Genomic DNA, 25,447 nt, shown 5'->3' with positions numbered 1-25,447 from the left:
TGTATCTTGATGTGGCAGCTGTTGGTATGTCATTCTGTCAGTGTTGAAATGGGGAAAGAAAATTAAAGTTTAGAAATTAAGAAGTTTTTAAATGACTTTCAAACACTGGTAATTGGATTAATATGGTATTCAGTAAGGTACTGGATAACATTTGAGTGACTGCTTTTTAACATGGATAAACTTTTTTATATTCTGAGTTTTAGTTACTTACATTTTACAGATTTCCTAATTAAGTATGCAATGTAAACATGACATACTCGTAGTCCGGGTTTTCTTTTGGAAACTAAAAGAAAATTGTTCTGAGTTCTGTAGTGAGTGTCCCTTTCCTTTTTTAATGCTGCATGTGCCAGTTAGAATTGCCCTTGGGTTCTAATGCGTTGCTTCAAGGGTAAAGAACACTATGCTACCATCCAATAAATAGTGGCAACTATTTTCTTTTCTTTATATATGGGCAGAAATTTAAGTCAGTTAGGTCAGGCGATGAGAAGGAGACATTGCATAAAGGAGAACTATAAGTGATGGTATGCTTAAACATTCTGGTCAGGTGATGGTGTGCAGAAATGGGGACACCCACGCAGTTTAATGCACATCAGTTACTGTCCAAAATCTAGTAAGCAACCACTGTTCAGCAACATGGATCTGGCAAAGGTGATGCTGCTGTAGGGCTAGACTTATAAAAACTTCTTACACAAAGACTAACTACCTCCACTATACTAGCTGGATTGCAGCCAATAAGGTAAGGCCGGTACCCTGAATTTGTTATAAGATAGATGAATCTGCATATCTAACTTCAACAAATCTGTGTACCCCAAAAATATTGAGGGTGCTGCAATATCTATATTTCAACCCAGTGTTAAGTGATAGGTTAACCTATCTACTGAGAATAATACCATGGTTTGACCTCCACATGTGAATTAAGCTCCTCCAAGCTGAAAGTCAGGGCTGGATCTCATCCTTGTAGTCCTAGTAGAGAAGTTCATACTTAAAAGAACTGGAGCTGCTATACATAGGTATATCTATTTATGATTGACTGGAGTGGTAGGGTAGAAGCTACTGTGGTACACTGAAACGACCTAATGTTGTATAGATTTCATACTAACTAGAATTAGCTGTGTACACTTAGAGTAGAGCAGCCCTAATCAATTACAGTACACATTTTGAGATACCAGAGGATAGAGGGGAAACGGTGATTCCTTCAGAACATAGCTAACCAGCACCCCATTTTCAGGGATAGGGTATGAAAACACTACAGCAGGGGTCGGCAACATTTGGCACGCGGCTCGCCAGGGTAAGCACCCTAGCGGGCCGGGCCAGTTTATTTACCTGCTGACACGGCAGGTTCGGCCGATCGCAGCCCCCACTGACCCGCGGTTCGCTGTCCCGGGCCAATGGGGGTGGCAGGAAGCGGCACGGGCGAGGGATGTGCTGGCCGCGGCTTCCCGCCGCCCCCATTGGACCGGGACGGCGAACCGCGGCCAGTGGGGGCCGCGATCGGCCGAACCTGCCGCGTCAGCAGGTAAATAAACTGGCCCGGCCCGCTAGGGTGCTTACCCTGGCGAGCCGCGTGCCAAACGTTGCCGACCCCTGCACTACAGTGTTAAAAATCGGGAGCGCTAATGCATGTCTCCCAATCTACCTCTCTCAAATACTTTAGTTATTAAGAATGTTAGGTATCCACTTTACCACCTGCAACCATGCAGCCTATTGATTACTAATTTTCTATGGATATATTTCAATTTCCCTGGTGGTGTGTGTATTAAATAGAACCCATGGTATGGAAATATTTTTATTTTAGTACTATTTCAAACACTTACACTGCACTAATTCTGTAATATTAGATTTCAGTAAAATGTAAACATTAAGCAAAATATTATTTAATGGAAACATCTGAGCTTAATACCCACTCATAAATTGTAATATGTGAGTGTTGGATGGAGACAACTTGATTCATTGGCAAGCTTCCAGTATCTGTCTCTTAGAATAAATGCAGCTGCCTTTGGTTGTCGTTGACGGCTAAAGATCCCCTTCTTGTTTCCTAAAACACGACTGGTTGCTGTAGATATAAAAAGTTATAAAATAAAGCAGGTTTTTTACAGAAGAATCACAAAATAAAGCATCTGTGTACAGAGTAAGATACCTCTTCTTTCCCTGCGGTAATCAACGTGACAGGATTAACTCTTCAGCCAAAGGGAAAGAATGTTAGTAGCAACTTTTCACAACCAAGTTATACAGAAGAAACTTAAGTCACCACCTTCCTACATATGGAAGATGATTATTGTTACACTGGCTTCATTAAAACTGATTTAGCTTAAACTACTACACATTTACATAGGTTCACAGCTGTCAAATGGCTTTAAGTGTGCCTGTGAATGGGCTGTATCGCTTTAATTAAATCAATTTTAATTAAGCTAGTGCTTAATAGTCTATGACCAGTCTCCTCTTAAATAGCTGGGGGTTCTATTTCTGCTCTATTTCCACAGTTAAATCTCACTGAAAAACTTTACTTTGATACTCAATTAGATTTTCTTCTTTATTCACCCTTCGTATTACCCTGCATTCCTTTCCTTTACTGCTCTTCATGCCCTTTTGTCCAATTTACTAGTCATTTGTTCAGTTTTTAATCAAACCAGTCCAAACGACATCTTCTCCAAGTGGCCTCCGTTCCTCCATGCTGCATGAAGCCCAAAGCTGCATTGATTTGTCATAGACAAAGTTTGCAAATTTTTTCCCCACTATTCCTTTTGAATCAGTATCTTTTCCTGCACTGCTCCTAATTTTATTATGCCCATGTCTCTCTGGTCTCTTTAGAGCCTTGTATCTCACATGCTCTTTACTTAAGTCACTGAAGCTAGCACCTGTGGAACAGATTCCTACAGTATTCCACTAAATACACTGCTCACGCTGCTTCTGCTGACCATCTCTCAGGCCTGGTCTACACTGGAGGAGAACTGATCTAAGTTATGCAACTTCAGCTCTGTGAATAACGTAGCTGAAGTCGATGTACTTAGATCTACTTACTGTGCTGTCTTCATTGTGGTAAGTCGATGGCTCACACTCTCCCATCGACTCCGCCTACTCCTCTCGTCCTGGTGGAGTACCGAAATGGATGGGAGAGTGCTCGGCGGTCGATTTATCGTGTCTAGACTAGACATGATAAATCAACCCCCCTCCCACCCTCCACACCCCCGCTGGATCGATCACTGCCCTTCGATCCAGCGGGTAATGTAGACAAGCCCTCAGTCACAATTGTAACTCCAACAGATTCTCTGTACTGTGGCTTAAGCTTTGACCTGGGAACATACAAGACTCGTCATTCACCCGTGGTGGAGACAGTAGCATACAAGATCAACCATTTTTACCATCATGGCATCTAGCCCTGCTGTACATAGCCTCTGTGGCTACAACTGGAGGAGCTGCCTGCAGCATGATTAATGCGGTTTGCCAGTGTAGGTGCAGCGGTAGTGATGGGAGTTACTTGTGAAACACCTAAGCAACTTTGAGCAGAATTTAGAAAGTAAAAAAGGATAGTTGAGGCTGAGCATTTTGGAGGACGGGGAAGAGGAGAGGTGGGAAAGAGTAGTGAGTGGTGGGTCCCTCTACAAACTTCACTTGCATTCTCTCATAGTGCACCATCTCCACAAACTGGTGATGAAGGTGCTCCTACAGCACTTCCCTTAGCGTGTGGGACACTTCGTAACACAACCTAGACACAGGAGAGACCATTCAGCATAGGAAATGCTGCTTTGCAATTAGGTCCTAGCCAGATACTTGACTTGGTCATGGAAAAATGTCACTTTTCCCCCTGCCTTAATGCAAGAGTTAGACATGAACCAGCATGTTTGGAACACAACCCATTTCTAGAGAAACAGCAAAAATAGAATATTTCCATGTCTTACTAAGTCATCATTTTAATGAACTTTGCCCTAGTTTAAAGCATCAGAGCCAACTGGCCTAAATTCTAGCTACATTTCAATGAGTAGCTGTAATGGAAGAGTAGAGCTCAACATACAACTTTGTGACAAGGTTGTGCTCTCAGTCCTAAATCAACTAACATCGAACAGTGCTGACGCTGGCGAAATAAAGGGACCAAGCTGTGGGCGTTGGCTCCAAAGGATGTTTCTGAAGTTCTTCGTGAAAAGCATGAAGTCTTCTGCATGCTACACAAGGGAGCTTTGAACACTACAGCTGCCAAAAGGACAGACTTCTTGATTATTACAGTAAGCAGAAATGCGTGACTGTTTTGCATTTTAAGAACACAGCCAACTGTAGAAGTCAGTGATCTCCTACACCCACAGTCTGGCTAGAGTACAGCTTTAGCCGCAGTGTTCGTGTATGAATTGGGGGAAGGGAGAGTTCTCTTTTGTAGTGTAGCGCTGACCCTCCCCAAATGCCTAAAGACTTGAGCAGTTTGTTCAGTGTACACCAAACAATGGTACTATTTTTATAACAAGATATGACGAGGCTGCCATTGGTCTGCTAATGGTGCTCATGTCTTCTTCACAATTCCCTGGAGAGGGCACTTTGTCCCGAGTTGGCAGAGAAAATGAAGTTAAAGGAAGCTTTTGGGACAGATGGTTGAGCCAGTAGCCTAATACTATAGCACATGCTTCATTCCCCCCCCCCCCTCCGCTGTTTATGTGGCGGAAAGTGACAAGGGAACTTTTAAATAAAGGTTATGCTGCATTTAACAATCTTCAGTGCCACATATACTAACTAGGTTTTCTAGAACACATGCTTGTACTTAAATCTTGTACCCTCAGTTCTGTAACATGAAAGCCATGATGTCAGGGGAGAAAATCTTTATCTTTACATTGCAGCTTAAATATAGAATGGAATCTCAGCCTACCTTGATCTGTCATAAAATCAGCAAAGTTCCAGATGAGCTCCCCAATCACATACTCCTTTCTCTTTTTGTCAAAGACTGAATGGTATTCCTTTAGCACAGCCTTTTGGTATTCCTCACTGAACATAAGAGGTGGGTCCTGTAACCAAAGGGAGAAAAGACTCAAACATAGGACATAGCAGGTGTCAGCAAAAGTTTTCAATTGACTTTTCATATGAAAAGAGTTGTACAATTATTCATTCGCTTCCTCCACCACTGAATTATAGCCATATCTATGGAATGTGGTGGCTATTTAGCAGAGGTTAGAAGTACCAAAGAAGGGTATCTAATTGAAACTGCCAGGGGAAGTTTAGATAGTGTTGAATTCTTCTTCTACCTATGTTGGCAGCTCCTTTTTGATTCGTAGGGAAGAAACTAGCAACATTTTTTTTTGATTGATCAACTTCTGAATGTACTTCCTGGCAACGGCTTTTAAAGTGCTACATCTAAATGGTTTCTCTGAAGCTACACAATCTCATCGCCCCATAATGAACTGACTTTTCTCCCCAGCATTGTATCTTCCTGTCTGCTGAATATTCTCCACAACTGCCAAAGCACTGAGAGAATATTCCAAGATGCATCTTCTGGAGGTTTGACCACAAAAGTGTAAATCAGTGAGTTAACTGTAGCCTAACTGTCAATGATTCAGCTTAAAAGGAAAACTGCAACATCGCATAAGAGCCAGTTAATGATTTACACTTTGTAAACCAGTTTCTTTAGCAGTGTTTTGAATAAGGAAAAAAGGACCAACTACCACAATCAGAATGTTAAAAGTTTGACAGGTTTTCAAAGGGGCAAAAAAAAATTATAGGAGGCCAGTGACTCCGAGATTATGGAAATGTACTAGTGGCTTACAGCATACGCCAGTGCTTTTACTTAAATAACTCATCTCCTCTGGTGCTATCACTGCCTTCAATGGGGCCCAGTGTTTCAACAGTAGAGTCCAGTATAATGTGCATGGCAGCTGAGGAGTATATTTCACATTGTGTCTAGCATGTCTCAGAATTAAGGGGTCAGTAAATGTCATGGGTTGGTTGGTTGTGACTGAACCTCCCTCCTTGACCAGCACTGTGTTTCCCAAAGTGGCACAGCTACGAAACTCACATTGTGAAGCCCAGCAATAGCATCTGCTCCATATTCACTCTGGATAATTGGCTTTTGGTAGGCTTCATACCAGTTCTCAAACTGTGTATTGAGTTGCAGCTGAATAACCTCTAGATGGCCGGCGTCATGGTACCAGGAGAAGTAGCTATTTACGCAAATTACATCCACGTATGGAGCCTAGAGAAATAATGTAGAGTAATATTTGTAACAAACCCTAAAGTAACCTACTACATATGTTCCTATGGCTACATCCGTCTCTGCCGTAGTTCCACTGACCTCAGTTGTTACACTTAGGATCAATTTGGCCCACAGCATTTTAACACAAAAATGAGACTGCCCACCACCCACCCTATTCCCAGAAAAAAACAGGAGGAAACTCACCAAGTCAAGCAGTTTTCCCCATCAACCTATGTTAATTTTGGCATTTTCTTATAGATTTAGGTAGGCAAAGTAGCCAATTAAACAAGATTAACTGTTTCATCCCTAGGTTTGTTGGTCTTTTTGGAAATTCCAAGATGAGTCTTGGATCTGTTTATGCATTTAAACATCCTCTTTAACTTATTAAATAACACGATGATCAACTTAGTGGTCAATTACTTTGAGTAGTGACTAAGTTCATGCATCAGTGGTGTAATTTAGGACGAAGCATTCTGCGAGTTATATGCCTTTTCTACCACCTGGACAGTATGACAAAGGGCACTAACCCATTGAAGATAAAGTGATGTTATATGTAACTTATCCAATGTTCTCTTAACATGTTTTGTAATAAAGTTCTGAAATCAGAATTTACAGTGTATAAGTTCTTCAAATCTCTTCTGTGTCTCCCTGAGCTGTCGGAAAAAGCATGTTCCACTGGAGCATGATGGGGTGCATGCAACTAGCAATAGATGGGACATTGGGGTAATCAACAGCAGTGCCCTCTTTGCTATGTGTAAAATGGAAACAAACCCCAATGGTTTTGATCCTGCGCCAATAGAAGAAAAGTCATAGCTTTCCAAAAGGCTACACATGCTAGCTCTAGGACAGCCCAGTTTAGAGAGGAAAGGCTAGCTTACTTGGAAAGGAAAATGAAATGGGATTTCTCGCAGGTACTCGTGAAAGTCGTTTATATACACGCCTCATATGTAGCCAGACAAACTCATCATCTAAAAATAGACTTGTTTCACAGACATGGTATGCTGAAAACATCACAAAGCCTTTTACGTTGTCTTTGATTTCCAAGGAAATTCCAGAGGGAGACCAGTTTTCACACACTAGCACTTAAAGCAAGGCCCTCAATTCTGCATGTAGGGCCTCTATAGCAGGACTAAGCCGGCAAAGACCTGTCATGGGTCTTTTTTTGCTGGGTAGACATACCCTCAGACTAGAGGCTCAAGCCAGGCATGGGGGGTGGTTAGACTATGGAAAGCTAATAGGCATCTGCCCAAGAAGAGCAAGAGACATTTACAATGAGTGGAGACAAACATTCATTACTATACTTGGGGCCTGTTCCCATTTGAAGAGGTTTTATTCTCTGCTTTAAGAAACTGCCTATTGCAAGTGAGAGGCTCAGGGGCTAATAGGTACAATAAGGAGTGAAACAACAGAACATCCACAATAGGGTTATACAGTTACACAATGGGTCTGATCCTGCACACCATTATAGAGAAGGGACCGTTCTAGTCATTCTACTGGACTCAATTTTGCCTGAGTAATGACGGCAGGATCAGGCGCTGTGAACTTTGCTTCTCCATGCAACTCAAACGTTCTCTCCTCCAAAAATCTTCAATAGAATGGGGGCAGGAGGGAAGAAGAGGGTTATTTAACATTCCTAAAATCTACCCAGTTTTATTAAGCAAACAAAGGAGAAAAGAAATGAAACTTACACCATGATCATGAGCGTAATTAGCATTTGACACAAAGGTTACGGGTCGGGTAGGATCAATGGCTTTAGTGTGAGCTATCACTGTCCTGTTTACAAACAGTAAAACACAAGTGTCCATCACCAAAAAGGAGAAACAGCCCCACAAAAATCAGCAAACTCCCCCACGCGCCCAACCTTTGGAGCCGGTGTTTAGTTTAACGGGCAGGAGTTTTGGAAGTGAACTAGTGCGGGTCTTGGATGGTGTTTATGCCCCGCAAAGTGTGTAATTCTAGCTAAGAATAATACGTGTTAAGAGCTCACAGGGCCAGGAGACTGTTTTGTCTGGGTGAAACACACCCATTGTACAAATCACTGGAGAGGTGTCCGTCCCCATAAGACATCATAAACATAACTTTAAAAGAGCGTGAGCGAGAAAGGGGTAGGGGGCAGTGTCTCTGCAGCCTTCAAGATAAGGTGCTGTGGCCTGCCCCAGCAAGAACAAATGAGTGGTACTGCTCTAATCATCACAGCTTCTTCAGTATGCAGGCCCAAGCTCTATGCTGGCCTAACTCCACTGAAGTCCATAGAGGTAAGCCAGCAGAGAATTTGGAGCCTGGTTTTTCTGTAGGTAGGAATGACCAAACCCTCCACCAATTCTGCCTTACCTGAACCGTAGGGCAGGTTTTCACTACCCGCCGGATCGGCGGGTAGTGATCGATCTATCGGGGGTCGATTTATCGTGTCTAGTGTAGACGTGATAAAATCAATCCCCCGATCGCGCTCCCCATCGACTCCGGAACTCCAGCTCACAAGAGGTGGAAGTGGAGTCGACGGGGGAGCGGCAGTGGTCGACTCGCCGCCGTCCTCATGGCCAGGTAAGTCAACCTAAGATACGCCGACTTCAGCTACGCTATTCACGTAGCTGAAGTTGCGTATCTTAGGTCGACCCCCCCTGCTAGTGTAGACCTGGGCTTAGTCTTGAAGGAATATCTCATTCCAAGAGATCTCCTGCTGGCTCTTCAGAGTTTAGCTCAGAGAAATAACTGGTTAGCGTGCTGCTGCGGGGCATTAAACCCAATATGCAAAACAGTAGGTGCGTTGGGGAAATATGTAGTAAGTACATAGAACGTGTATACAAAGAAACTCTAAAATAGATTAAGGGATCCCTGAACACCTGCCAGACTTCCCCATGCAACTCCTTTTTCTGACCTGAAAAATGATGATGCACATCCATCAAACTGAGTCTCAACATCCCCGCACAAGAACACACACTTACTTAAAGTAGTAAGCTGCCGGCGATAGCTCCGAGGCTGGCTCGTTGGCTACAGACCACATCACAACCGATGGCCGGTTCTTATCCCTGCGGATCAGCTCTTCCATCACCATGAGATGGTGTGCCAGTGATTTGTTCCCAAAGTTCTCCCTCAAAGACAAAAGGAAGCAAGAGCAGGTCACTAAAATGCTAAATAAAACTCACCTGAAATCCATTATTGATACTAACAATGTAACGAATTGGTCTTGGAGCACAGGGACCAAAATTAATCCCTGGTGTAAATCTGACCACACCAGATGGCCCTGTATCTCTGGATGGGGATAACTATTTGCAGAACAGCAGCTAGCCCCTTAGATATTCTAGCAAAATATGCTTTACTTCACGCACCCCTTGAATTTGGAACCTGCTCCCTCTTCTCAGGAGCCAAACCACCGCCTCTTCCTCTTTCAACTTCCAGCTTAAAATACGTACTTCTAGGCAGCCTTTCAGAGACTTCTACAGCACTGGCAAGATTTCACCATCACCCAGCGCAGCTTGTGTGTCTGAAGTAAAGAGGACCCCAGACAAGAGCCTTTGAGCCAAACCTCCCCTCACCCACCCAAACATTGGTGGTCTGGTTTAAATGGGCTCCAGGACCAAGCTACCCCTGATTTGGGGTTTGGAAAAACAAAACAAGGCCAACGAGGCTCAGATGAACTAGGTTCTCTTTCTACTCAAAGCCACCATGTTGGTAGCTCCAGTTACAGCTCGATTCCCTCTGCCTCCGTCCCCGATGGGGATAAGGCGCCGCTCACCCTTGCGGTGTAGCTGGGATACAAGTGTGCTACTGCCCTGCTCCAACCCACGGCTGCAGCATAGTTTAGGAATGCAGGTTGGGCCCATCTACGTTGCAAGACTGAACAGTATGTTAACGATGTTGAGAAACGGCACAGCTCTAGCCTGCTCCGTCACACCAGCGCGTGTAGACAGGCCTGAACTTGTCACAGGCTGATTTTTAAGTGGTGTCGAGTCCCTGCACATTAAGCTGAGGTCAACAGGAGCTGCAGATGCTCGGCATACCTGAAAAGCCATTTTCCCAGGCAGGGGCTGTGCTGAGTACCCACCACAGCCGGGGCTCCGTAAAGAATCGTTTTTGAGCAGGGAGAAATACAAAGGGTGGAGTGAGCTTTCAAACAATCTCTTACGGATCTCTCATCCCCACGCCCGGACACTCGTCAATAACCACAATGCCATATGCGTCACACAGGTCCATGATCTCCTCTGCATAGGGGTAGTGGCTAGTGCGGAAGGAATTGGCCCCGAGCCACTGCAGCAAGTTGAAGTCCTTCACGATCAGGGACCAGTCCAGTCCTTTGCCACGGATCTGGGGGGAAAGCAGGCAGGACAATCCAGGATGAATAAGAACTCGGTAATACTTTGCACTGCCCTTGCACCGTCCAGCGAAGGATCTCAAAGCGCTTCACAGTTGCTTCCCTAAGCTTGACAGCACTGCTGTGTGTTACACCTGGGGAGCCCTGGCTTCAGCTAAACATGTTACTACATTTCCCTCTCTCAGCCTGAACCGGCTGGGCACCATCTGCTCTCCACTCACTTTCACAGGGCAGAGGGACACGCTCAGGCTTGCCTAGCTTCTGTCCTGAGTGGACAGCGTGGGAGCCTTTCTGCTTCAAACGCTATAATATGTCTGTCTTTGCGAGTTTTAAAAGACTCCCACAGAGCTGAAAACTGAATGTTTATGCAGAAGAGCTTTGGAGGGGAGAGGGGCGGAAGGCTCACCAAGGCTGGAAAAATCATTAGCCACTGGAAACAGGGTTTGCTGTTTCCACAGTACCAGCTGAGGTGTTGTGCAGAGGCAGTGGGTTTCGCAGCTGTGTATCCTCAAACTAAAGTGTGTGCCTCAGTTGCCCACCTGTAAAATGGGGATAATACTACTTCCCGCCCTTTGTCGGGCTTATCAATTTGGGATTGTAAGCTCTCTAGGATGAAGAACATCTCTCAATAGGCATATGCACAGTGTCTAGCACAACAGGGCTCGGATCTCAGTTGGGGCCGCTATGGGTCAAAATGGCCTGGTGCCTCATGGATGTCTCTGTATAAACCTCACAATGTTACTGCCAACAGCATATGTGCATCGGGGGGAGGGGATGCTAGGCAACGGACCCCTTCTGGGGGTGGGGCCAGAAGTGGTGTTTCTGGAGCAGATTCCGAAGGAGTCGCAGAGAGCGGCCTCCCACGCCTCACCCCGCTCTGTGCTCTTACATCGGCATCTTCGTGTTTGTTGACTCCATGGAAGTAGAAGGGCTTTCCATTGATGAGGAACTGACTGCTGGTGACATGCACGGTGCGGATCCCGATGGGAAGCGTGTACACATCTTCCGACAGCTCACCGCCCACCTGCGCCGACAGCTTCACCTGGATCCCCAACACAAACCAGCCTCCGCGTTCAACCCTGACCGCACTGAGGAGAATACGCTCAGTTCTGCCTCCCTCCCAGCCAATGCTTCCGTCTCCCTGACCCCGCGAAGGCAGCCCAACCCAGCCGCGCGCTCCCCATCCATTTTACAGCTGCGCCAACCCCACCTCTGAGCGGTCCTACACTGGCTGGTTCTTCCACATTCCCAGTCTTCCCCCCTGATGGCACCCACCTCCCCTCCTGGCCTGAGGGAAGGATCAACCTATGGAAAGTGGGTCACAGCAGGAGCCCAGGCTGGGGAAGATAGAGAGTAGAGGAGGAGGAAGGGAGGCAGGCTGGCTGGCTTGGGACTTGCTCCTCCCAAGAGCTCTGACCTGACATCCAACCCCAACAGCCAGAACCCTCCATCTTTGCTGGCTTGGTACCATAGTGCTCGTCTTCCCAGTGACCGAGCCCAAGACTAGAATTTAGCCGGCTCACAGGCAACATGCACCTGGGGCTTTGCAAACTGACTGTGGGTTAGTGGATCTACTCTCTAAACCCTACATCACAGTTAATTTCCCACTCAGGCAGAGGAGATAAAGACAGCCATGTAGGACATCTAATCCTCCAAGATTGCAAGCTGAAAACAAAGCCGAATGCCTGTATTGTACTAAGGGGGAAAGAGCTCACTGCAGTTGTTAAATGTGTGCAGCAGGTTAGCAGTTTGCTCCAGATGGATCATTTATCTCCTCTCTCACTCCCTGGGCCATCTCCCTCCCTTTCCTTGTCGAGTTCTGTTCCAGATCTTTCTAAAGTCCACGGAAAGACTCCCCTTGACTTCAGTAAGGGATGGACTGGGCCCTGGGACAAGAGAGCAGCGAGGATTACAAGCACTGTGGTAAGATTCTGAAGCCAATGGCCTCGTGTTCCCTCCCTACACAGCAAGCCCTCTCTTTCCCAGTGGCTTGGCTTTCAGCTCAGTACGCCAACAAGGTAGTGAAACTTGATTTGATTATGGCATGAAGTGAAAGCATGTAGGCAGGATTCTTAGGGTAGGAGGATTAAGGTAGGCAGGCTTCATGATGCCCATGGATTTCTGTAATCCTAGGAGGGGAATGAAATGAGAGACACGCAAAATGAGACAAATATGTGCATCTTACCTCTAAGTAATAAAGGTATCCGGGGTTTTCGTGCATCAGATAAGGCCACCAAAGCTTTGGCTCCACTACTTTCAGCTCCCCGATCGGTCCCTCTCCCGTAGCCACCACTTTCCCCTCTTTCTCCCGTAAATTCAGCGACAAGGAGTAGCGGGTGTTGCCCCTCACCAAAACCTGGTATCGCACCACACCTAGCCCAAAAGAGAGCATGGAGCAGGTTGGAGACCCTTCTCCCATCAGCCATGTTTCCCGGTAACCCCATTGTGATGTGGGTCCTACATCACCAAGGTTAGCAGGGCTGGGTGCTCTCCCAATAATTACATCACTGGGCTTCAAGTGATTGATACATATTAATTGGAGTGACACAGATTGTTTCTTCCCTGTCTGAACGCCTTGACTTAGAAGCAGTGCTTCCTTTAGAGCAATACCCTGCATTAGTCGAGTTGAAGAATCGCTTCCTCACCCAACTTCTATATTGTAAATGGTTTGTGGGGACAGTTTGACTCATGAGCTTGGTACCGAGATATAAAGGTTTTGCCACTTTAAATCCAGTCCAAGGGATCGGTGGATGAAAGAAGGTACCGTGTATGAGCTGACACCCAACTATGGCTTGGTACCATAGTGCTCGTCTTCCCAGTGACCAAGCCCAAGACTGGAATTTAGCTGGCTCGCAGGCACCATGCCCGTGTGAAATGAGTTTGGTGGGTCTCAGGCCAGTTCTCATTGGACTGGTGTCCACATTAACCAAAATTGCTGCTACTGGCCCCATTGCTGGCAAGCTCAGCAGAGAGGCCAAGCCATGAACGGACTACGTACAGTCTCACCCTGAAGAATTCTAGACCAAAGCTCAGGCACACAGCCTGGCGGAGCTGGCAATGCCTCTGCCCCTGCTGACCTCCTGTGGAGAGAGGACTTCAGTCTCCAGGGCTGGTTGTTAACACAGTGCTAAATACACACACGTATACGCTCGTCAGAGTTGGCTTCCTGACTCTATTGTTCTCAGTCCAGCTCTGTACGTTTGCACTGAACTACCTACCACGTCCCCGCCAAATGAGCTCACAATCTAAAGGCACAGTCACAGAACACACCCAGCCTGGAGTGGGAGGGGGAACGGGATTCATCGTCCGGGGACTTGATGGAACCGGGAGCTGTCAGATAGCGTGGGGGCTGCCTGGAGAGGTTGTTCCAAGCACAGCCAGTGGAGCGAGAGAAGGAAGGCAGGCAGGAGCAGGCGACGGGTAGGTGAAGTCAGGGATGCATGTCAGAGGATTTGACGTGCACAGAGATGCAGGAAAGCGCAGGGCTAGGGCATAGCAGAGGAGAAGCCTGACATTTACACAGCAGGAAATGCGGGGGACACAGTGCAGAGTGTAAAGATAAGAGGGCCATAGGGTCAGAGTATCAGAAAAGGAAACATGGAAAGTAATTGGCTACTGCTTAATATGAGCAGGGGGTGGAAATCTAAGCCAGATTTGCATTTCCTGTTGCAAGGACCTGCTGCTGTCAGAAATGGGGTGGGGAAAATAATTACCCTTCACAGCACCCACCTTGGCCTAGTATCTGCACCGGCACCAGGCACGCTACAGGGAAAAGCAGGTTTGTGAGCAGCTGCCCTCAATTTAACGCTGCAAGGGAAACTAATTAAATGTATTACAAGTGACAGCGCTAAACAGAGAGGCGTCCGTACATGCAAAATGAAATGGACCAGGCAAGCAAAAATCCCTTCATTTCCCTAGACTCTTATCTGCCTTTGGAGGTTACCTCTCTAAGGGATATGAGCCACTTTAATTGGACTTTTATATTCTGTGTGTACCTGGAAGATTATGGCCATTTGACATGGCTTTAAAGCAATTGCAGTCATTCGGATAATCATCCTCAATGCCATATAATCAGAGGAACATGTTAAAAGGCAAGCCATGGAGATGCAGCTGAAACAATTAAGACTGTAAAAGGAATTGTAATGTGCCTAGCAACAGGGTCCAGTAGACAGAACACTGGACTGGGAACTAGGGGACCTGGGTACCAACTCTGCAAGTCGCTTCACCACTCTGTGCCTTGGTTTTCCCATCTGTGAAAAAGGGCTAATGATCCTCTTTTATCAAATGCTTTGAGATCTATGAATGAGAAGTGCTGGGACAATCTGGGGAATCTGTCTATATACAGCTCATGAGTTTTGTTCGATATTGGGGATTGCATTTTGAACGTGGGGCTGGTTGTCTTCTCAGTTGTCTTTTTACCTCCATGTTGAACTGAAATTCCCAGGAGTGTGACACAGGGTTAACAGTGGAGAGTTTTTAAAACTCCATGGTCCTCTATTCCCAGGGAAGCACCCTGAGACAAAGAATTGGCTACAGAAGCACCAGTCTGCACAGGTGGGCTGGTAACTAAGCAATGGCTTACCTGGTAGGGGACATTGATCACCTGACAAGGCTGATCAGAGGGTCACATGACAAAGGAACTGAAGGTTATAAAAGAAAGGCTCTTATTGGCCATGGGGGGGGCTAGAAGAGAGTATGCATGCATTAAAGAGGGTACTCACTGCAGTGAGCAGACAGAAGTTCCATGATTTGGAGGAGAAGCTATAAGAAAGGAAGGATCCACAGTACCCCCAGAGCACTCTGACCTAAGCCCAAAGAATGCTCCCGAGTGGTGAGGAAACTGAGGTAGGGAAATGTGTGTGTTTAATATTTTGTCTGAATCTTTATATCGTCTGTGCTGTCCCAAGTAAGAGCGAGTGGTTTAGAATTCCCTTTTGCAAAGCCTGTGTTATGTGGTTCAACTCTCCTGGGTTCCTGAAATGGTAAATGGTGAACCAGCGCTGGTGCTCTGGGAAAGGGCATGGGGCAGCCTGCCTACTCTCAGGACTTAGGCAGTTGGACTGTGGGGTCTCAGTTCTCAGAAGGGGGTGGAAGACACAGGATCTGCACCTGACAGTGTGCCTAGAAAACCAGAGGCAGCGTCCAAGCACTGCTGGGACTCAGGAAGTTTAACGGCGTGGGGGGAACCCAAATGCACCTATCTGATAAGTGTCCAGAAGGGGAAGAGCAACTAGGCCTTTGTCAGGCACTTTCGTACCTTGAACCTGAACCATTTAAAACCACCGAGAATTTGGCCACTGACCCCGGTGGGAGCCAGCTTGGGGCTCGTAAGGCTACGCATTAGTACAGGATGCATACAGCTCAGAGCCCCACTGAAAGGAGGAAGAGGCTGGTCGATCTAGCGTTTAGGGCACTGGTCTTAGATTCTGGAGACCGGCGTTCAACTCCCTGCTCTGCCACAGATTACCTGTGAGACCTTGTTTAGGCCTCAGGTCCCCACCTGTGAAACAGGCATAACAGACCGACCCTGCCTCACAGGCTGTTGTGAGGATAAATGCATTAAAGACTGTCAGTGCTCAGGTCTGAGAGAAACAGGGGCCATGTTAGTACCTAAGATGCGTACACAGAAGGATTTTTATGTGGCACAGTGTGCGTGTGTTGAGGTCCAGAACATTCCTGTGGAGCTCATGAAATCCTCTCCATTGACACTAGTCCTTATGGCAGTCAAAGCAGGATTGGCCCTTACACAAAATTCCACCTCAAGACGCTACACATGGATCCTTTCACTAGATTAGATCAGTGGTTCTCAACCTTTCCAGACTTCTGTACCCCTTTCAGGAGCCTAATTTGTCTTGCGTACCCCCAAGTTTCACCTCACTTAAAAACTACATGCTTACAAAAATCAGACATTATAAATGCAAAGGTGTCACAGCGCGCTATTACTGGAAAATGGCTGACTTCCTCATTTCTACCATAGAATTATAAAATAAATCGATCGGAATATAAATATTGTACTTACATTTCAGTGTACCCGAAGCCTGAGCCTCGCTGCCCGGGGCCCAAGCCCCGCCACCCAGGGCTGAAGAATGTAACTTAGCTTTGTGGGGGCCCCTGTGGTATGGAGCCCCGGGCAATTGCCTGGTTGCCACCCCCTAATGTCAGCTCTGCACTTGCGACTCCCCAAAACCTGTCCCACGACTCCCATTGGAATTATGATCCCCAGGCTGAGAAACACTGAACTAGGCAAATATCTAGATGAGGTGGCGTACCCGCTGGAAGACCTCTGCATACTCCTGGTTGAGAGCCTCTGGACTCTATTGTCAGGCAAGTGCCTTTTTTCTTTTTTTAAACCCCTGAAGGAGATTTTTACAACTTCTGTGATCAAATGAGGGCACGTGGCTGCCCACACTAAACCTACTGCATGATCAGTTCAACCTATCCAAAAATTCCCCACCAGGAAGCTTTCCCGTTGCCTCCTTTCATCTCCCCTCTTGGATAGGAAGATAGTTGTCATAATTGCCTAGATACCTACCAATATTCCCCACCCAGGCTGTAGTCACAGTGATGTCGTCTATGTAGACAGAGGGGGTTGTATACAACATGACCGGCCGGTGAATTCCAGCGTAGTTAAAGAAATCAAACCTTGTGTTCTGAACAAAATAACCCCTAGGGTACCTGTGAGGGAGGGGAAAGGGTTACATTCCATTTCACAAGAATTAAAAAGCAAAGTACAGATGTTAGCGACGTACTATTAAAATACTCCTGCAATAGACCACATTGTCCCTTTCAACAAACACGTGGACAAGGGGGATCCAGTGAATAGAGTTACTTGGACTTTCAGAAAGCCTTTGACAAAGTCCCTCACCAAAGGCTCTTAAGCAAGGTAGGCAGTCATGGGATAAGAGGGAAGATCCCCTCACAGATCAGTAACTGGTTAAAAGACAGGAATTACTCCGTATACAAAATTGTTCAAGATAGTTATATCCAAAAGTGACTGCAAAGAGTTACACAGGGATCTCACAAAACTGGGTGACTGGGCAACAAAATGGCAGATTAAATTCAATGTTGATAAATGCAAAGTAATGCACATTGGAAAACATAATCCCAACTATATATATAAAATGATGTTGTCTAAATTAGCAGTTATCACTCAAGAAAGGAGTCACTGTGGATAAATCTTTGAAAACCTCTGCTCAATGGGCAGCGGCAGTCAAAAAAAGCTAAAGGAACCATCAGGAAAGGGATAGATAAGAAGATAGAAAATATCATAAATCCACAGTACACCCACACCTTGAGGACTGCAGGCAATTTTTGTCACTTCATCTCAAAAAAGATCTATTCTAATAGGAAAAAGTACAGAGAAGGGCAACAAAAATGCTTAGGGGTGTGGAACAGCTTCCATAGGAAGCGAGATTAAAGAAGACTGGGACGATTCATTTTAGAAAAGAGATGACTAAGGGGGGATATGATCTAGGTCTATAAAATCTTGAATGGTTTAGGGAAAGTGAATGAGGAAGTGTTATTTGCTCCTTCACATAACACAAGAATCAAGAGCTGCCCAATGAAATTAATAGGCAGCAGGTTTAAAACAAACAAAAGGAACTACTTCTTCACACAATGTATGTCAACCTGTGGAACTCCTTGCCAGGGGAAGCTGTGAAGGCCAAAAGGATAACTGGGTTTGAAAAAGAATTAGGTAAGTTCATGGAGGATAGGGCAATCAGTGGCTATTAGCCAAGATGGTCAGGGATGCAACCTCTGCTCTGGGTGTCCCTAAACCTCTGACTGCAAGAAGTTGGGACTGGCCAACTGGGGGATGGATCACTCAATAAATTATCCTGTTCTGCTCATTCCCTCTGAGGCATCTGCCACTGTTGGAAGACAAGATACTGGGCTAGAGGGACCATTGGTCTGACCCAGTATGGCCGTTCTTATGTTCCAACATATTTGCTATTAATACTACAGGGATTAACATGGCCTAATGGTTCACAAATTACTTGGAGGTGCTGAATGAGTTCCTATGCTGTGATGATTAACGAGGATAACTCTGGTGTGTAATTTCCACCACAGCCCAGGTACAATTCAGTGAACTCACTTAGACTCGTCCGTCATGAACTGAATGGAGCCGGGAGGCAGGGTCTGAGGTGTCAGCGTATTGTTGAGCGCAATGGTGATGCGACACAGAGCTCCGGGGCTGCCCTGAACAATCCTGCTTATGTCTGCTTCAAAGGGGAGGTGGCCCCCTTCATGCTCAGTAACCTGCACTCCATTGACCCACTGCAAAAGAAGGAACAGCAAGGGCGGAGTGGCAGTATTAGATATCACAGGGAAGCCTGGGCTGGGGGGGAAGAACATGACCTCCCTGAACACTAATGCTGGAGTCAGAGTTCTCCTTCCAAGGGCCCACCCCTGCAGCTCTACTAGGCACCTAACTCCCAGTGGAGTCACACAAAGCCAATATCACCTTCATGGGTGCTTCGGGTGCATCAAAATCTGGTGTCCTTCAGCCCTGCAATAGGGCAACACTTCAGCTACTAGCTCAGAGGTCAGAGGACCAATGAAGCTAGAGCTGGAAAAGCACCACCAGGTCCTTGTTCTGAACCCTCTGCACTTTGGACTCCAGATCTGTGGCTTGGCTCCTCTTCTTATTTGCAGACAACACGGAAGCTGCAGCTGGACTTTCAAAGCGAAAAACTGCAGAGTGCTGACTAAGTAATAGGCCAGGTCTACACTACGGACCTATGTCAGTATAACTCCGTCCGCTGCTCAGGGGTGTGGATTTTTCCCTGAGCAACGTAGTTATGCCAAACTTAACCCCCCCATGTAGACAGAGCTGTAGCTGGGAGAGGTTCTCCCGCCGACACAGCTACTGGATCTAGGGGAGGTGGATTACGCCAACGGGAGACCTCTCTCCCCTTGCCATAGGAGCGTCTTCACTTAAGTGCTACCATGGTGCAGCTACATCGGCGTTGCAGTGTTTTTAGTGTAGAACAGGGGTGGGCAAACTACACCCGCGGGCCGCAGCCAGCCCGCCAGCCGTTTTAATCCTGCCCTTGAGCTCCCACTGGGGAGCGGGGTCTGGGGCTTCCCCCGCTCCAGTGCTCCAGCCGGGGAGCAGGGTCGGGGCCCGCACAGCATGGCTCCTGGAAGCACTGGCATGTCCCCACTCCGGCTCCTATGCATAGGGGCAGCCAGGGGGCTCCGCGCCACATGCTGCCCCCACCCCAAGTGCTGCCTCCACAGCTCCCATTGGCCGTGAACCACGGCCAATGGGTGTCTGCGAATGGGGCAGGATATAGCAGAGCCGCCTGGCCATGCCTCCGCGTAGGAACTGTAGTGGGGACATGTCACTGCTTCCAGGAGCTGCTTGAGGTAAGCGCTGCCCAGAGCCTGCACCCCTGAGCCACCCCCTGCATCCCAACCCCCTGCCCCACCCCAGAGTCTGCATCCCCAGCCAGAGCCCTCACCTCCTCCTGCACTCAAACCCCAATTTCATGAGCATTCATGGCCCGCAATACAATTTCCATACCCAGATGTGGCCCTCAGGCCAAATAGTTTGCCCTCCCCTGGTGTAGACCATAGGTGCTGGAGCTTGGGGTGCTGCCCTGCCCCCTGGCTTGTAGTGGTTTCCATTATAAACAGGGTTTACTGTTTAATTCAATAGCTCTCAGCACCCCCACTATAAAAATTGTTCCAGCACCCCTGATACAGACATGCCCACAGTGTGTTGTCAGAGCTGCCACATCCTGTATTATAGAAGAATGTTCTATAATAGAACATTCTTCTATAATACAGGATGTGGGGGTCCCCAAGGGCAGCTTTTGCGGCGGGTATTTCGAGAGCCTCTGAGCAGACGGAATGCACGGCAAATTGTTCACCGGGCCACCATACTTACCACTATGGAGTAGTAATGGGCACTGCCAACCCGAAGCACCACGCGGGTGTTGAGGGCATTCAGAAGCCAGCTGCTGGGAAGCAGCACCTCTTTCTCATACCAAACCCAGCCAGTGTATTGCCGCAGGTTGGGATCCTGAGTGAGCTCGTTGAAGCTGGCGGGTACTGGCATGTCGATCACAGGCCCACTCTGAGAGGATCAAAGGAGACAGAGGATGAAATGGTTCACTTGGGACTAAAAAATAAGTGTGAAGTTTGATAGCAGTTTAAAAATAGGCTTGTGGGCGAAAAGGTGCACTGGCACATCCATTGTGGGCCAGATTCTGATGTCAGTCAACTGCTGTAAATCCACCAGGGGTTTCTCTCCCTTTACTTGGAATGGACCCCTACAAAATGCAAAGGGAAATTCCTTTCTCCCCCCGATTTTAGATTGAACCTACCAGATTCTGCATAATTTCCACCTAAAATCATATTGCATCAGGCTGACCTCAGGCCCATCGCAAAAGGCAAATTGATTTTGAGTTTGGGATTATGTTCATGTCGCATTTATCTAACTGTTCAGAATTTACTGCTGATGTAGTTACACCAATTAGCCAGCAAGGAGTGCTGAGGGATAGAAAACCTTTCATTAACACACAGGGCGGGATCTACAAGGAACTTTTACAGCCAATATATCTGGCTGTTGTGCTCATGCTTCCCATGTGATTATAACTCTCCCCCTGTTCACTGATAACAAACAATCACGTGCATAAATTTCAAAAACTGACCTGCACACTTAGTGAAGAGTGCCCGTTTCTGCTCCATCAATCCCAATCCCCTCAAACTCCTTACATACAGCGGCCACAGCGCAGGGCATGGGAGTGGCCAACTGTACAATTAGTTTGTGCTATTTCTACAAAATGGAGCCCCAAACCCCAACAGGGACCTTTGCACACCCGCCATCGCATAAATCTCTTAGGCACTCCTGTGGCATCCATTCCCATCGTATTTATCCTCGCAAGGGAGGGAATTATTATTATCCTTATCTGACAGATGGGAAGCCCAGAGAGTCTAAGGGCCAGCTTTTCAAAGGTATTTGGGTGCCTCAAGATGCAAAGGGTTGCTTAGGTTGATTTTCAAAAGCACTTAAGCTGGTTAATTTCCATGGGAGTTAGGCACCTAATCTGGTTCGGTGCTTTTTAAAATCCCACTGGCTGTATCTTTAGGCACCTAAATACATTTGAAAATGTGGCCCTAAGTGCCCTGCCCAAGGACACCCAGGAAATCTGTAGTGGAGCAGGGAATTGAACCTACATCCCCTGAGGCTCGGACTAGCACCCTAACCACGGGACCATCCTTTCTCGCAAATAACTTCAGACAATTAGGCACAATCCCTTAAAGTCACTGGTCATAGCAAGCAGTAGTAGTATGGCTGCCAAGAATTTGGGCTGTTTGGGGCCAGATCTTCAACGGGTGGAAACTGGTGTAGCCTCACGGACACTGAGTTTGCACCAGATGACGATCTGGCCCTTTGTCTTCTGAGCACCAGGTAGTTTTTCTACAGCTACAAAACGTGGCAAATTCAGTGGGTTTTTAAGCAAGAGGATCTCGGCGATATTGCACACTGTAAAAGATTATAACTATTCAGTGATTACAAACTATTCAATCCTGATTGAGTGCCATCCTATAAATATTAACACCCCCCCCCAACTATTCAAAAATAATTGCATGCCTTTTAGAAAGTGTAACCAATGGTTTGCTATTTTCCCTCCAGGAATGACATAAGGAAACTCTAGAGATGGTATAATTATTTCACTATTACATGTTCTCAAATTATATTACAAAATATGGTACTCCATGCAGTTCTCTCTCTCGCCTCTCCGAGATATATTATTTATTTCTCTAAGTGCCCCATAATTTCAGCAGCTCGCACTCCAATGGTTATTCCCCTTTAAAAAAATACACCAAAACATAACACCACTTTGCCTTCTTGTATTCATAATTCTTCTGAAGTAAATTCTAGATTTACTGTACACATTTTTTCATTTGGAAAAGATTCAACATTTACTCCACGATTTTTTTTTTGTATTGGCTATTTGTTAGAATCATTCACTATTTCCTGAATTTTCCAACATTGAGCATGTATAACTATTCTTTAGAGAATGGTATTAATTTCTGTAGCACTAGGATTGCTATAATCATGTTGTCTACAGTTCAATCAAACATTCACACACTTTCCAAGCTTCCTGCTTCAGGCCCTTGTGAATGAAACGGAGAAACAATAAAAGGCTGCTCAGTTTTATTGATTAGTATTTGGAAAGCATCTTGAAGATGAAAAGTGCTACTCAAATGCTAAACATTATTCACGCAATGCAGGGAGTAAACCGCAATTGATTTGCCTCAAGTTAAATCGAAAAGGGGAAGCTAAAATCACGTGCCCAGATAACAGGAAAAGAACCGTTAAGTTGTACTACAGAAAGATCCTTTTTTTTTTTTCTAATACAGTATTCACACTCACGCCTGTGTTTCAGGAAACAGCAAGTGAGGGTCAGGATGGAAACTGATATAATGAAGAGAAACTGGGAGGAAACGGGCTCTTTTTCCTTGTCTCATTCTGATATTTATGATGCTCGTTTCCTGCTTTTCATTAGAGATGGGCCTGAACCAGAACCCTGATCCGACTCTCACAGCTCTGTTTTATCTCTGTGGAGGACTGACTTTAAGGGGTTGAAATCCTGGTGCCGGGATGTGGCGTTCTCACCCATCTGCCCCGTTATTGAGATGGGATCATGCTACTGGATCCAAACTCCGGGGCTGGGTTCTGGTTTGGGCCCCAAGCCCTGGAGACAAAGGCATTTAACTCCCCTACAGCAGGGACTCAGTGGAGACTCTCCGCTCACAGGCTGGCCCGATGTCTCTCTTCGGTGGCCAAGGCCAGTGGCAGATACCCTCTTTGCCACTACTGCCCCAGAGGTGCCCCCCTCCATACCTGTCTCAGGGGCTTCCGGTACCACTGCTGCACAAACCCCTTGTCCCGCTGCGCCGAGAAGTCAGCCCTGAAGCTCCAGAGGCCATTCAGCTCCTTCAGCTCCCTGGAGGCAGACTCCCTGGGGTAGAGCATCCCTCCGCCCAGGGCCAGAGCCTGGCAGCAGAGCAGCAGTAGGCACAGAGCACAGCACAGAGCCATGCTGCTGTCTGCTAGGCAGCTCTGCAAGAGGCAGTCAGCTGATCCAGGGCCCACCTGACTGCAAGGAACACTCACATGACTTCCAGCTGGAGGCACCTGCAGCCATCTTGCTTATGGGCTTGCCAGCCTCTCTGTGTGCCTGAGACAGTGGAAGAAAGTGGATGTGCCCTGGGGCCGGGGGATTATAGTCTTTTACCTACACTGAGCCCAATTGCTAGTCACTTTACAGACCAGTAAGAAGGTGAGATGATGTGGTCCCTGTCCTGGCAAGCTCACAGTCTAAATAGGATAACAAATATTTTCCAATACAGAATTCGAGCCAGGTTCTGATCTCAGTTATTCAGGATTCCTCCACCCCAAGCAGTCAGAAATCATTATGCAAATCCCCTCCCCCACATCAGAACTAAAATAATTATTTAGATTAATTTTATTTATCGTCTGAGGGTTTTTTTATAACCTTTCGGGTGCTTTTGGGTCATCAAGCATTTTTCCGCAACTGTGAGAGCTAGACGTTAACTTTATTACAATAGGAAAACTGAGATCCTTGCACAGTCATATGACTCCAGGAGCTGGGGCTTTAAGAAACACACCACATATCATGAGAGTTAGCAACCCTGTATATAAACCCAGAGTGACTCAACCTAAATAGGTGGAGTTACTCTGAATTTCACTGACAATAGAAGTTTGCCCTGTGACTTTAAGGCCCAAATTTATTTCCAGGCTGGTAAGAAGAGACATGATGTTCATTTAAAATACTTGTGAGGTGCTCTGCTACCATGGTGATGGAGGCCCCATAAGCACATACACAGATGGATATAAATTGGCCATTAATAAATTTAGGCTTGAAATTAGATGACGGTTTCTAACCTTCTGAGCAGTGAAGTTCTGGAACAGCCGTCCAAGGGGAGTGGGGGGGAACTAACTGGCTTCAAGACTGAGCTTGAAAAGTTTATGGAGTGGATGGTACAATGAGACTGCCTACAAGGGCATGTAGCTGATTTCCGACTGCTATTAGCAAATAGCTCCAATGGCCAGTGATAGGACACTAGAGGGGGAGGGCTCTGAGTTACAACAGAGAATTCTTTCCCAGGTGTCTGGCTGCTGGGTCTTGCCCACATGCTCAGGGGCTAACTGATCGCCATATTTTGGGTAAAGAGGAAATTTCCCCCCGGGCAGATTGACAGAGACCCTGGAGGGGTTTTCGCCTTCCTCTGCAGCCTGGTGGATTATCTGTAACTTGATGTCTTTAAATCAATATTTGAGAACTTCAGTAACTCAGCCAGAGGTGATGGGTCTATTACAGGAATTGATGTCAGGTTCTGGGGCCTGTGATGTGCAAGAGGTCAGACTCGATGATCATGATGGTTCCTTCTGACCTTAAAGTCTATGCCACCGATCCTGCTTTCCTTACTTATGCAGTGTGTAGGTGTTACAAAGAGCAATGCTCTAGAAATGGCTAAGAAAGATAAGCCACCTGAATGATCATAACTGGGGCTACTCCTGAGCGTTACTAGTGAGAGGATTGGACCCTGAGCCCCATTTCGTCTGTTGATGACATAGGGATGCACTGCGGCACCTGCATGGAACTCCGTAGACTCCAGTCCAGCCGCACACTGTCAGCGGCAGGGTCAGGGCTGTCATTGGGTAGCAGCTTTCATTCAAACTGCACCCCCCACCCAAACCGCGACAGGATTAAACGCCGTTACAGTGAGAAATGGCAGCAGAGGAAGACGCACAGAAAGGCAAGGGTGGGAGGAGATGGATTTTTTTTTTATAGGTAGAGTAAGATTTTTTTCTGGTTCACTTCAGTCTCCTGGCTTGCAAGTCATATGGCCACAATGACAGAGCAGCTGGCAGTTAGTCACTGGAATCTTGTGTCCCAGTGACTCACTTAGCGAGACAACAGCTCTGGTTA

At 46.6% G+C, this 25,447-nt stretch overlaps 1 protein-coding gene across 1 annotated transcript; it reads right to left on the bottom strand.

The window, feature by feature from the left end:
• GUSB (glucuronidase beta) lies at positions 1 to 23,551 on the bottom strand. The gene is made up of 13 exons (XM_065418295.1): positions 23,335 to 23,551; positions 20,368 to 20,556; positions 18,568 to 18,749; positions 17,005 to 17,147; positions 12,658 to 12,845; positions 11,362 to 11,514; positions 10,287 to 10,465; positions 9,106 to 9,252; positions 7,852 to 7,936; positions 5,987 to 6,163; positions 4,847 to 4,982; positions 1,905 to 2,053; positions 1 to 34 (listed from the first exon to the last, which is right to left on the bottom strand). Exons 1-12 carry the CDS (start codon positions 23,530 to 23,532, stop codon positions 1,905 to 1,907), a joined length of 1,926 nt encoding a protein of 641 aa, XP_065274367.1. The 5' UTR covers positions 23,533 to 23,551; the 3' UTR covers positions 1 to 34.
• Positions 23,552 to 25,447: the final 1,896 nt, after the last annotated feature.

The sequence above is a fragment of the Emys orbicularis genome, chromosome 17 (assembly GCF_028017835.1).
Source record: "Emys orbicularis isolate rEmyOrb1 chromosome 17, rEmyOrb1.hap1, whole genome shotgun sequence".
Taxonomy (NCBI): domain Eukaryota; kingdom Metazoa; phylum Chordata; order Testudines; family Emydidae; genus Emys; species Emys orbicularis.
The sequence above is the reverse complement of the archived record's forward strand: the minus strand, read 5'-3'. Positions and strand labels throughout refer to the sequence as shown.

What these genes read in the sequence shown, in the direction of transcription:
- GUSB (XM_065418295.1), bottom strand. Translation starts at nt 23,532, where the DNA reads ATGGCTCTGTGCTGTGCTCTGTGCCTACTGCTGCTCTGCTGCCAGGCT. An exon ending in TTCATGACGGACGAGTCTAA is followed by an intron (nt 17,148 to 18,567) that starts GTGAGTTCACTG and finishes CCTCCCTCACAG; the next exon opens with GTACCCTAGGGGTTATTTTG. An exon ending in CCGGCAGCTTACTACTTTAA is followed by an intron (nt 7,937 to 9,105) that starts GTAAGTGTGTGT and finishes GTTTGTAAACAG; the next exon opens with GACAGTGATAGCTCACACTA.